Here is a 13,842-nt window from a genome sequence, read left to right on the forward strand (position 1 = left end):
AATTTAATTGATTTATTAATGGTCACATATAGATTGAAGATGTATTCATAGATATGATATACATATGTAAATTTATATGTATGTGTATTAATGAACACACTCTGAAGGACTTAGCTAGTTCCCTTGTTAAAACATTTATTTTAGTTTATCCTCTTTTCTAAGCAAATAAGTAAACTGGTAGCTTAAAATATTATACTTTATGACGGATTATATATCTAAAACACTATTTAAATATTATTTGGCGCGTAAATAATATCTGATAATGGTATCTGATAATTACTTCACAAAATAATTTTGATAAGTTTTTGTTATTGTCGCAATGTGTAATATTTATTGTAGAATGTGTTTTGTTACTCTTTGAGTGTGTAATATCGAGGTCTATACTTATAAATTAAAATAATTTTAAATATAAAAATCATATTTACATAGATAATATATGATCTAAATATGTATACCATACTTGGAATATATATTATCAATATAATCAATGTGTAATTTAATAAGTTGTTTATATAATCTGTGAATTGTGAATATTTATTTTGTTTTGTAATTTTCGTTAAGTTACATATACTTAAATGGTTTAAAAGATTTTAAGTCAAACCTCCTATGAATAAGAAATTAATATCTTTGGTTGAGCCTGACCAGTATTCAAATTTTGTCTCCTATCTAATTTTAAAAATATTTGTGGAACACGATTTTGTGTTTTAGCTTTATTGAACAGAAATACAATTATCTTTGTACATAATGGGGAAAAAGCAAGTTGCTCAAAGAGTAAAAAACAACTTAAAAGTAAGTTTTTTAATTTTTTTGTAGTAAAACAGTGAAATTAATGACTACAAATATTTTAGCCGTCAAACAGTGCAAGAACCCAGTTGTTATTGAGTACAACTGATACATATTCAGCAATACCAGATAAACTCAAATTTCCATTTGCAGATGTTTTAGATTGTAATGTTAGTCCAGATTTTCAAGTAGTTTTGAAAAGATTGAATAAAAAAGATTCTACTACTAAACTTAAAGTATGTTATGAAAGAACTACTGATATTTTAACTTTGGTCAAATCTTTGAGTTATAAATTTTATTATTAATCTGTAGGCCTTAAAAGAATTTGTAACATTATGTGATTCTAAAGATGAAGAAACTGTTAAAGAAGTATCAGTTCTATGGATTACTCATTATGTAAACTTGTGTAAAGATAATGAACCTCGTATACGTGAATGTACTCAAAAAGCTATGCGATCATACTTAAACTGTGTTCAAAGAAATGTAGCTCCATATCTCAAAAGGTTTTTCGCTCATTGGTTTGTGGCACAATTTGACACACATCCACCTACTGCATCTGTTGCAACATCTATGTTTGAGGTTTGTAAATAATTATATTATTATTTTTAATGTTGACTTTAAAATATACAATTTTATTTCAGAACACTTTTCCTCCAAATAAAAGAACTGAAGTTATTGTATTTTGTCAAAAAGAAATTTTCAATTATTTAATTGAAAACATTACTAATCCAGCTTTATTAAATACTAAGTAAGTTGTCATTGTAGAAATAAAAATATTTTAGAAATATCTAAAAATAGTTTTTTAATTCATTGGTAGAGTTGACTCAGATGAAATAAAAGAAATGCAAATAAGAACTGCTACTAGTTGTTTGTATGCAACAGCAACATTCTTAAATTCACTTCCTGCTGAAAATATTGAAAATATTGAAACAGAATTGAAATCAATGTTGTTAACTAATTCTACTTATTGGAAATTAAATAAATATTCAACACCAAGTGTATGTTTTAAAATGTTTTCCAATTATTGATTTTTATTTTAAAAATGTTTTTATTGTTAATTTTCAGGTTCGACAAGCCTGGTATACTTTATTATATTCTATACTTTCTAAATTACAAAGATTTTTACAAGATGAATGTAAAAAAGTGGCCTTTGCTGTGTTTGATAATGTTGACGAAGAAAATATTACTGTATCATGTATAATTTGGAAAAACATTTTAATTGTTTTATCTAAACCCGAGGTATTAATTACAAATTTAATTATTTTAAATTAACTAGGTATTATGTCTAATATATTTACTCATATGCATAATTAGAGAATAGGTTCTCAAGCTAACCTAAGCTCTATTTCCCAAGATCAATTTAGTCTTGATATTTTTAGCCTCCTTCAATATTTAACCTATGTATTTACTTTTACCTATAAAAAAATTACCTCTTCATTCTTAACCTTTTCATTGACTAGTCTTTTTCTTACATTTTTTTTGTAAATCTTTCCTTCTATAATAATTTTCATGATACATCTATCTCATGTTTTTTCACATTATGTACTTTTATTATATTATATTTATATCAGTGCTTGGAAAATTCCTTTAAAAAAGAAACTAGTTCATATCTGAGATCACAGACGGCAGAATTTTATGATACAGGAATTTCAAAGCTTGTATACCGCTATGATAAGTGCCTGAATTTGTATGGTGACTATGTAGAAAAGTAGTATTTTAGTCCCTCTTTCACATATACATAATAAAATATTTTCCTTGTACTTGGTTTTTCTTAAATTCCAAAACATTCCATACTTTATGAATAACTCTCGTATAATAAATTACCAATTGTAAATAATACATACCCGTATCGTCAAACAGATTTTCCAGCCACCAACGATATTTCACCGATATGGCTGCCATGACAGAATGGGCATTTTGTAAACATTATCAATAATTTTGTATTTAAAAAAAAAAGTTTATTTTTAACTCTTTATGTTTGTTAAATTTCTTATGAAGTTTTAAACTTTTTTTCTCATAATTCTAAAAATTATTTAATTACTTTTATTTAAAATAAATGAATGTAGAAAGGAACGAAAAAAGTCGTTCATGTTCCTCTAAAAAGTGAATGAAATTCCAGTACGCTCCTAAACAAGAAAAAAGAACTATATTCCCGATAAGTTCCTAATAATGGAACAAAATCAAAAGAATGATTTCCTTTAAATGCATTACTTCCAAGCAGTGATTTATAATATATATTTATTATTAAAATATTATCATCTTTTTCTCTCATTTTTTCCCACAATTGATGCTACTCCTTAACTAAATATACTCATTCCATATTCTATTTTACTTTGTCATTCCACGCATCCATTTAATATGCTCCTTACAACTAACACTACGCCCATCCTTTATTTTGTTATTTTGTGCATTACCCAACATCAATCTCTTGTTTCACAATACATTGGATACTTCTTTCCATTTCATTTATTCTCAAAATTAATTTTTATTTTATAGTTAATTGACTTTTGGTTACAATCAAATGCTGAAAAAATCTTCCTTCCAAAACTATGGAAGGTTTTATCATGTTCTAAAGGATGTATTTCATCAGCATATGAAAATATGTTAGATCTATGCAAAGTTTGTCCAGTTATGAGTACCATGTCAAATACAGAATTCTATTTGAAGTGTATTATTTCAATTATACAAGGGTAAACAGCAAACATTTTCTGTTTTTTTTTTTTTTTTTTATACATATATTGGTTTTTATTTTAGATTAGAAAAAATGTCTACTCGTTTTGACCGTACTAACTTTGTTGCTGGTATTGAAACTCTTTTCAATTTTGTTACTTATATTTTGAGAAATAATAGTAAAAATGAAACTTTTGGTAATGAAGTCATTTCTGAAGTATGCATTTTCTATCAATATGTATTATATGTTTGTGTATTATTTAATATAATGTATAACTTATTACATTTTCAATAGGTGTTAACTTTGGTCAAGTTTAGTCTTACTGGAAAGTTAGCAAAAACAATGACACCACCTGTTATATCTCATTTAGCATTATTTCTTGAATTTTTAAGAAATGATAATACATTTCACAGTTTAAAGATCACTATTTGGGATAATTTAAATTATCTTTTAATTGGAAATGGTCTTAATGAAGAAATTATTTTTGACAATATATTGAGTCAGTTACAAGTACACTTAATTGTTTTAAATCATTTGAAAAATCCAGAAGTAAAGAAAAGAAAAAATTTAAGAGTCAAATTTGAAGAAACTGAAGAAGTATTGTGTCCAGTAAAACAGTTATTTAATGATGATTATAAAAATGATTTGATCGATTTTATTAATGTTGTTTTAAAATTTTATTTAAATAAAACTTCATGTTTTGAAGTAGGACATCTATATGCTAATCATGTGTGTCAAGTGCTATTAATATATAAAGACTATGGTATCCATAGTAAATTAGCTCAAATATTACCTATCACAGATGATGAAAAATTATCACCACCATTTAGGCTTTATGTTAGTTATGTCAAAACATGGATAGATAATGATAGAATATTAACATATAATTCAATATCCCTGATTATTGGTTTATTAGAAATTATTATTAATGAAGAAGAAAGATCTATTATGATAAATGATTTAAATCAGGTAATTATTATCTATATAAGAGAAAAAATATGTTCATTTTCATTTTAATATGTTTATTTTGCTTATTTTAGATTGGATTAGATATAGTACTTAAAGAAATAATGAAGTATATTAGTGAAGGAAATACTTTACCTTTAGCAATTTGCAGTTGGTTGGAGTCTATTCCAATGCAAAATGAGTTAAAAAAATTTATATCAACTGAAGTAGATGAAAATAAATCAAATCTACTTATAAATTGTTTGAAACAAAAAGGTGAATTTTTGACTTTTAAATTTATATACTTTTTGGTTATAAATTTGTTTTTGGATTTTTAGAAAATACAGTATGCAAGATGTGGACAAAACTTCTTTTGGAAACTGTTCATACAAATCCCACTTCTTCTTTAGTTACAATGTTGAAACAAATATTTGAAAAAAATTTGAACGATAAATTATTTGTTAATTCTCATCTTGATGTTATATTTAACACAATGGAATGTTTGATCCGAACTTTTTTGGAAAATACACAGGATGGTGATTGTAGAGATCAGTATGAGCTTAGTGAAACTTGGAAACTTGTGTTGAAGAATATGTTGGACACTCACGACTATGAAGTAATAAAGAGGTGTAGTTCGGTTATAACAGATTATGTCAAAATTATGGGAGTTGATATAGAACATGTAGAAAGTTCAGTAGATCAATTTGTCAAAGATTTTTTGTTATGTACCAATCAAAATAATTTATCTGTTAAACTTATATTTGAGTTGTTAAAATGTGCAAATAGCATTGATCACTCAAAAGCAATTAAATGTTGCGAGTTAGCGTCTTATATAGATGGATCATTATTCTACACAGGAAGTAATAAGAACTATATAGACACAAATGGTGAATGCTTTGATACGGTATATGCATTGTATTCACACATGTATGTATTTATAAAACAAATATTAAAATTTTACACGGAATCTGAACAACCATGCAATCAATCTAACTATGTAAATGAAGAATTTGTCAATATTATGGCCAATACAATATGCAATGTAAATTTGGTTGCTGATCTATTAAAATATTTTTCTAATGTAAGTATCTACAAGTATGTAAATAAACAATGTACATATTTTAAATTAATCTATTGGTATTAGTATAAAAAAATATTTTCATTATATAATTTAGAGAAAATACTGTTGTAAAATCAAAAGTGGTATTTTTGAAGATACTAAAACAAATATAGCAGTTCTCTTACAATCACAACCAAAAAATGTGGCTTTTGACATCATAAATACAATCATTGAGAAGTAAGTGGCTTATTATCATTGTGTACCTAAAAAAAAGAAATTAACATATTAAAACTCATTTCTACATTATTAATTTAGAACAATTAATGATGGACCCTATTGGAGTAAATCATTGGAATTTGCATTGGATATGTTGTCATTATCAGAAGAAGAATTAATTACCTTATATAAATCTGCAATGTTAAAATACAGTGACATTCCAGATTTCATACATATTATTGTGGTAAGATACTTACATTTTTTTTATTTTTTATTATAAAACCCATAGTGACTATGGCCATTGGGTATGATTTATATTAATGTACAAATAATAGTAATAGTTATAATAATAATAATAATAATATTATTAGTAAACTTAAATACTTGTTGTAAATCAATACTTAAAATAATTACTTACTTTAATTTTATTTTAATTAGTTACTTTAAATCATGATGTGAAGAATAGAGATGATGATGAATTTGTATCAATAGTGGCGATCATAAATATAAAAATGTAGAGTCTTATTTTCTGTAACTAGTTAGTAGATCATGTAAAAAATATAAAAGCAATTCACTTTGTCTTCACTTAGTTAAATTCAATAGATCATGTTAGAACTTGATACATGGACTTATATCCGATATAATTTTTGAATATATTACTTTTTCCTTTTATTACTTATAAAATGTTATAAAAATATTGTGAAAAATTGAATTTAACATTTTGTTTAAAATACATACACAAAAAAAAGTACTGTTGTATACATGTATATAAAATCTAAAAATATTATTAATTCTGTAAATTCAAAAATAACAAACCATATTGTTTTAATAATATTTCTTATTTTCTTAGATTTTTGTGAATTTTTGTGGTATGAGTAACTTAGAATATGATCATCTTTCATTAGCTGATACGCGATGTGTTTGGAATATGCATTTAAAAAAAAAAAATAATAGTGAAACAGTTTCTCAAATTCAAAAAGTCTTGGATTCTGAAGAAAAATTGCTTATCAATGATGATGAGTAAGTATTATTAAAAAATATTTTTTTTTGTAATTAAAATTGTTTTTTGTTTATTTTTTTTAGGTTTTTGACAGAAGAAAAGAAAACTATTGAATCGATACGTAACATTGAGTTCTTAAACTTAGTTTTCCTTTATACCGATAATGCTTCGATAATTTTAAAATACAGCAAAATAATATTTAGGCGTTTAGAATCTTTAATGTTAATTCTAACCAATGTAATAGATATCGATGGAAAAAAATATTTACCTGTTGGAGTAATTACTGCTTTTTTGGGCTTATTATTTGAAAATCTGATGAAATTCTATCATGAAGAGATTTATAAACATGTCCAAGAAAACAATGAAAACCTTACAGCATTTAAATCAGATACAAAAGTTTTACGCTCTTGTTTGATGAAAATTTGGATAAAGTTATCTAATGAGTATAATAATTGTATTCATGAATTAGTGTTAAAATCATTGAGCAACAGTATAAAATACATAGAATTTGAGGAAATGAACCAAGAAGATTTGTTCATTCTTTGTTCAAACTTGATCAATTCAGATTGTTATACAATTGAAATTACTGCTTACATTATTTTGGATAGGTTTGTTAATAGGAAAAAAATTATGTTATCTATTTGAGTTTTTATATTATGTATAAGTAATATGAACCATGTGTTTATATTTTTTAATCTATCAGATTATGTGAACTGCGCAAAGTCTTGGTGGAAACTGACACTGAAACCGATCAAGTACCTTTTGAACTGAGCACATTACCAATGCAACAACTTCAAAACTTTGTAACTACAATGTTAACAGATATTAAGTACTGTACTTGTAAAATGATAATAAGTTTTTTGTTGATTTGATGTTATAATTTTTGATCTTAGAATTGGGAGTACATTCGAACCCAAACCATTTACAGTAGATTTCAAGAATACTAGGGTGTATTTATTGTTATGGAATGTAATATTTAAATTGTGTTCTAAACTAGAGTCTCAAGAACGATACAAGTACATCTCTCATTTAAGGTAAGTTGTATCTTGCATGCCACTGCATTATATTATACTATGATATTTACGATTTATGTTTTTGCGAACAATTTTAGCGACGATAACTCAATTTCATGTTTGATGGAAAATTTGTTAAAGTTAATGCCTCATTCTATTATTAAAACCTATGCTAATAATGATGTCAATCCAATTATCAAAGAGCTGTTCAACTTGCGACCTAGCTGCACACCATCAGATTATTGGAACAACAAAAAATTATGGCATTTAGTGTGCTGGACATACTACAACCTGTTACATACATTGCCAGCAGTTGTACGCAAATGGTGGATGAATAGCGAACATAAAGTGTCTACTTTGATTGACAAGCTAACAACCAAATATGTATCACAGAGTTTGATAGTTCAAGAGTTTCAAGACATTAAACAAGCAAAAAAAATTGACAATATTGTTGTATGTATTTTGGAGATATGGTTTTCAATTACGGGAGCATAATGTTTTCCTGTTTGTTTTAGGTGAATTTATATGAAAGCCGTGGTATTCTTGTTGTGTCATATATGATCGAAGAAATGGCTGTGGACATTACCATACAGATGGCCAGTAACCATCCGTTGGGCTTGATTAAAGTCAGCAGTGACAAAAGCATGATTAACATGTCTCAGTGGAAAGTGTGGTTGAAACAACTGGCACTATTCTTTTCTCATCAGAATGGTTCCATCATTGACGGTATATCCTTGTGGCAGTTAAATATTACAAAGAAGTTTGATGGTGTTGAAGAGTGTTGCATATGTTATTCTATACTGCATAATTCCAATTATCAGATGCCCAAGTCAGCATGTCGTACATGTCACAAGAAATTCCACAGCTCGTGTTTAGTAAGTGTCTAAATAATACAAGAACTCTCAACATTAAAATATGATCTTCAATTGTTTTTCATTTTTCAGTATAAATGGTTTGTGACAAGCAACAAATCCACTTGTCCTATTTGCCGCAATCTTTTTTAATTTGTAAACCCTTTAGTTTGATTGTTACCCGTAATTATTTAATAAATAAAACTATGTTTTTATACAATTTATATTTCATTTATTTTTTAAAAAATAGACTTGAAAAATGTAATTTAACTACAATAATAAAAAAAGGTATAAAAAAAAAAAATAAATAAATAATCTCAAATAACCATATAATATAAACACATGGTTTTGTATAAATTAATCTACATAATGCAGAGTCCCTTCTTTTGGAGGAGATGTACCAGTAATTGTTCCTTCCTGAGTGGAATTACCCTGCTGAATCCAATATGATGGTATTTGTTGCTGGGTTTGATACGTAATTGTTGCTTGAGGTTGTTGTTGTTGTTGTTGTTGCTGCTGCTGTTGTTGCTGTTGTTGTTGCTGTTGTTGCTGTTGCTGTTGCTGCTGCTGTTGCTGCTGCTGCTGCTGGTGTTGCTGCTGCTGCTGGTGTTGCTGCTGCTGTTGGTGTTGTAAATCTGCTGCTTGAGCTGGAGTAAATGTCTGATTTCTCATGGGATCAGGCAACACTGTAAATGTAACTGACTGGGTTCGATTTGATTCTGATACTGGAGTACCTGATCGTTGGTCTGGTTCATATCCACGACCTGAGATACCACAAATATGTATACATGTTAAGCGGATCAAGGTGTAACAATTTAATATGAATTACTCGTTTATATTTGAACATTTAAATTTTTAGGATATACAATTTTTAATGTTTTTAATGATAGTAAGAATATAAAAAATAAACGATTCATAAACATACGTTCAACAATATAATTTTTATTACCTGGATAAAATTGATATCGCTGTTGCTTATTTCGATCAACTTGTTTATTAATGTCATCTGATAAACAATTTAAAATTATTATTATTATCAAATCAATGCAAACTTATTAGAATATATTTACCTTTGTTACTCATGTTAGAGCATTCTTTAGAACGTTGATCACCTGAAAACAACATTTATTTATTAATTATAACCATTCAAAAAATACACTTTTAGGATAATAACAAGTATTTTAAAAGTCCTGTAAAAAAAATTAAAAAGTATTATTAGTTTTTTTTTTTTTGAATATCTGAAAAATAACACAATTAGATTAAATGCAGCTACACTGAAAAAATAGAACATTTTCAATGAACAATTAATAAATATTAAAATTCATTACAATAGTTAACCTGAAATATTTGAGACACTTGTTGCCAATTGATGTTGAAAATTAGCTTGTGGTGTACGTCTTCCAGTATTTGAAGTTGCTACCATACCATTAATAGTCAGTTGGCGTACTTGGTTGTCCTCGTTACCATCATTACTATAGAATAAATGTACACAAATTGCAATAAAAATTAGTTAAAAATTAGTAAAAAAAATAATAAAAATAATATCTCCTCTTCATCTGAAAAAGAACATGATTAATTTGCTCCTAAAATATTTAACTATTAGTGATTAAATTAAGCTGAATATGTTATGTAGTATATTTATATTTAAGTACTTGCCCAGTGACTGGAGATGGTCCTGTTCGTATAATTTTAGCTCCAGTTATTCCTCCACCTTCTGATACAACCTAAAAAATAAATTATTAAGTATAATTGATAATCCATTTTTTGTTTCCAATTGAATTTAATTATCTAACCATTTCATATGAACGTTTTAGAGGTTGATATTGAAATTGATTACTCAAGTTGCTTTGTTGAAAATATTGGATGGACTGTTGTTGTCCCTGCTGTATCATAATTGGTTGATGATTGTCATCTTGTTTATATATGACTTGTTGTTTATCAGACATTTGAGCCTGAATCAATTGATGTTGTGGTTTTGATGGTTGCTGTTGTTGTTGCTGTTGTTGTGGAAGTGTCATTGTAACAATACCATTGCCTTGAGATTGTAAAATCTGATGAGATATTGGTAGTGACATTAACTGATTTCCAGCAGGTGCACTGGTCTGTTGAGTAAAAGCTTTACTTTGCTGTTGAAGTAATAATTGTTGAGTAGATGCCTGACTAACTTGAGACTGTAATAAACCAGGTAAGTTCTGTATGATTTGTGGTTGAAGGTTTTGGAACTGATTTAACTGAGGCATCATCATTTGTATTTGAGCAGGTTGCCCTGGGGTTTGTTGCACAATCAACTGTCCATTAGGAATATTTGCTGGAATTAACTGACCAGACTGTGTTTGCTGCAAATGAATAGTTTGCATAGCAGGTTGCTGGATTTCAGCTGGTGGTGGTTGTTGATACTGTACAATCATAACTTGACCTGGTTGACCAGATGGCTGCTGATATTGTGCCATTTGATTACCCAGTATATATGTAGTACCGATTAATCCATTATTGGCAGGTTGGCTTAACTGGGCAACTTGACCAACATTAGGAGTTTGGGCCATTTGGAATGCATTTGATTGTACTTGGGGTTGATATGCAATAATTTGACCATTAGAAGTTTGAATGTACTACAAAGAATAAAATAATAATATTGACTTGTATAAAAATTAATATTAACTCAATATTTACTTGAATAGGAAGTGAAGCTTGAGTCATAAATGCCTGAGTATGTGGAATAACACCATTAGCTAGTGAAGTAGGAGTAGTATGAGTTACAGATGGTGTATGTTGAATATTTTCTAAACTTTTCTAAAATGAAAGAGATAAATTATTATTTATCAGATAATAATAAAATGTTATTGATGATTTACAGTTTGTATTGTTTGTTGCTGAATTTGTTGTTGAGGTTGAATTGCTGAATAACTAACTGGTGTTACAGACAAAGGAAGTTGGTGCTGTTGTTGCTGATTGACTACTTGTGTTTGTAATTGAGGCATGATTGATGCTTGATGTTGACCCAAAGAAGCGATGTGGGTTGGTCCTGGAGTATTTTGTGCAGACTGTTGTTGTTGTTGTTGACCTCCCATTACGGGCGGAGGAACAGCCATTAATTGAGGGACTAAATTATTGATTAAATAAAAATTTAATTAAATCTTAAAAAAAAGAGTAAGTATATAAAAGCTTACGACAAATATTTTATTTTATTATTTATTATTTTTCAATAGTTCATTTAATTGAAAATAATAAAAATGTTAAAATAAAACAATTGTATAATAAAAATTTTGGGAGATCAAATAATATGTAAGTACTAAAAATATTTATTTCAATTCAACTCTTACTGGCTTGTTGTGTAAATAATGGCATTTGAACATTAGCAACAGATGTCTGAACTACCTGTGAACCATCTTGTAATGTCATCATTCCAGACTGTGTAGCAACCTGAAGAGTTTGATATTGGCCTGTAAATTGAATTATTTAAAATTATAGTTCTTACTTAAAAATAAATCTTTAATAATTACCTGGATTTAACTGTTGTAGTTGGCCATTGTTAGTTTGAATAGTTTGATGAATTACTTGAGGTTGTTGGATATGTACATTAGTTGGTTGATGTGCAACATTAGGTGGTGGTGCAACATGATTAGAAGCATAAGTAGCACTATATTCATTTTGAATAGTTTCAATAAGATTAAAAGCCAATTGTCTGCCATTTTGCAGCACTTCATTTTTAGCATGCCTAAATAATTCAAAACAAGACAAATTTAACAAAAATATTTATTTGTAAATTTATTAACTAAAAACCACAATAATATTTAATTACTCGACACAAAGATGTAAAGGTTCAACTGATTCCTGTCCGTTCGCTTCAATAAATCCTGAACCTCGCCCTCGCATAGTTACTACAGCTCCAGTTTCATTCATTATATAATGAAGATTGGCTCCATTTAAGCCCAAAATTTTGTTTCTTAGGTCGAAAGCAGGAGGTGCATGATCTAGGCCAATTAAGACTTTTTCCTATACATTTTATGATAAAATCATACTTATTAGATATATTGTAATTATTATGTAAAAATTATGTTTCTAAATGGTACATAGAAATATATTATACTTACAATACCAGCGCCATTGATTAAAGGACCTGATGTTAAATTTGGATGTTTAGACATATCTTTGTCTCGTTGAATAAGAGATTGAATTTTTTGAATAGCAACTAATTTATAAGCAAACATAAATAAATTTAAATTCAACAATTTTATAAAAATATCTAAAATATATTCTTACGGTCTAAATTTTGTTTTTTTGGCCCTTTAATAAGTAAATGTAATGATCGCTCAGATGATGCTTGATTTTTTTCTTTGGGAGTTAAGTACCGTCCTCGGGTAACAATAACTGTACCTGTAAAAAAAATATAGAAACTGTTGAATAAGATGTACTCTAAAATAATCATGTACTTTAGGAAAAATTGTATTTTTACACATTTAAAATAAAAGAAATATGACCATATCCAGAGCCGTAACTAGGGTGAGGTGAGCAAGGCACTTGCCGTGAGCACCTGAATATGGGGGAGCGCAAAAATATTAAATAATTAACTTAAGAAATGTTATTTCTTGTTATGCAAGAAACCTAATTACAATTTATCAGATTTTTCCGAATCGTAATATTTTATTACAAATTAAAAGCTGCGAGTGTGACCACAACCCTACAACCTAGGGGCGAATTGCTCCAGTTCTGCCCCAGGATAAAAAATGGCTCGGTATGGCTCTGACTATATTGCATGAACTACAATCATATTTATGATGTATTGAATTTATAACCAAACATTTTTTTATGTTGAGAATATGCTGAAAATTAATTTCATTACAGTAACATTTTGAGTTGCTATTAAGAGTTTGATTTTAGAAAATAATAATTGTAAGCAATTACCAGAAAATTCTTCAATATCATTCTGAATAGATTTGCTAGTAAGTAATATACGATCTGTGTCAGCCAAATCGTTAATCTCAAATTGTGTTTTTAACTGTGGCGTTGCTTGAGGGGGTGTCGTACACTGAGTCTGTGGAAAAAAATGCTATGTTAATTAAAGTTTATACTTTAGGTTAACACCAACGCAAGACGGCAGTACATACCTCCGGTTGATCACCAACTCGTTTCGCTAGAGCGGATTCTACTCTTGTCGCCATTTCTACAGCTAATTTAAGATTGTTGGTCGGGATCGACATCATATTGACGTAAATTAACAGAGTTTAATTAATAAGATTGGTTACTTTTAAATGAAAGGGCATAGTGATAGTTAAAACAATAATTTAATTCTAGTGAAACAAATA

The 13,842-nt window shown here is 27.8% G+C and overlaps 2 protein-coding genes across 2 annotated transcripts; one reads left to right on the top strand and one right to left on the bottom strand.

The window, feature by feature from the left end:
- The first annotated feature begins 475 nt into the window (after nucleotides 1–475).
- On the top strand, nucleotides 476–8,763 carry LOC112688618 (E3 ubiquitin-protein ligase listerin). Its single transcript, XM_025561892.1, has 20 exons — nucleotides 476–789; nucleotides 849–1,019; nucleotides 1,096–1,362; nucleotides 1,425–1,531; nucleotides 1,601–1,781; nucleotides 1,849–2,022; nucleotides 3,280–3,473; nucleotides 3,538–3,670; nucleotides 3,749–4,423; nucleotides 4,495–4,675; nucleotides 4,738–5,480; nucleotides 5,575–5,696; nucleotides 5,775–5,919; nucleotides 6,526–6,695; nucleotides 6,759–7,283; nucleotides 7,379–7,504; nucleotides 7,569–7,709; nucleotides 7,787–8,141; nucleotides 8,204–8,563; nucleotides 8,633–8,763. Exons 1-20 carry the CDS (start codon nucleotides 745–747, stop codon nucleotides 8,690–8,692), a joined length of 4,875 nt encoding a protein of 1,624 aa, XP_025417677.1. The 5' UTR covers nucleotides 476–744; the 3' UTR covers nucleotides 8,693–8,763.
- A 62-nt stretch (nucleotides 8,764–8,825) lies between these two features.
- LOC112688619 (putative uncharacterized protein DDB_G0271606) lies at nucleotides 8,826–13,740 on the bottom strand. The gene is made up of 15 exons (XM_025561893.1): nucleotides 13,645–13,740; nucleotides 13,442–13,571; nucleotides 12,800–12,913; nucleotides 12,631–12,728; nucleotides 12,339–12,532; nucleotides 12,040–12,254; nucleotides 11,860–11,979; nucleotides 11,392–11,639; nucleotides 11,210–11,329; nucleotides 10,333–11,148; nucleotides 10,196–10,263; nucleotides 9,878–10,011; nucleotides 9,610–9,651; nucleotides 9,489–9,545; nucleotides 8,826–9,303 (listed from the first exon to the last, which is right to left on the bottom strand). The coding sequence occupies exons 1-15, from the start codon at nucleotides 13,738–13,740 to the stop codon at nucleotides 8,897–8,899; spliced, it is 2,859 nt and encodes a 952-aa protein (XP_025417678.1). The 3' UTR covers nucleotides 8,826–8,896.
- Between the last annotated feature and the right edge of the window lie 102 nt (nucleotides 13,741–13,842).

Source organism: Sipha flava, unplaced genomic scaffold (assembly GCF_003268045.1).
Source record: "Sipha flava isolate LNK unplaced genomic scaffold, YSA_version1 39_pilon_pilon, whole genome shotgun sequence".
Taxonomy (NCBI): Eukaryota; Metazoa; Arthropoda; class Insecta; order Hemiptera; family Aphididae; genus Sipha; species Sipha flava.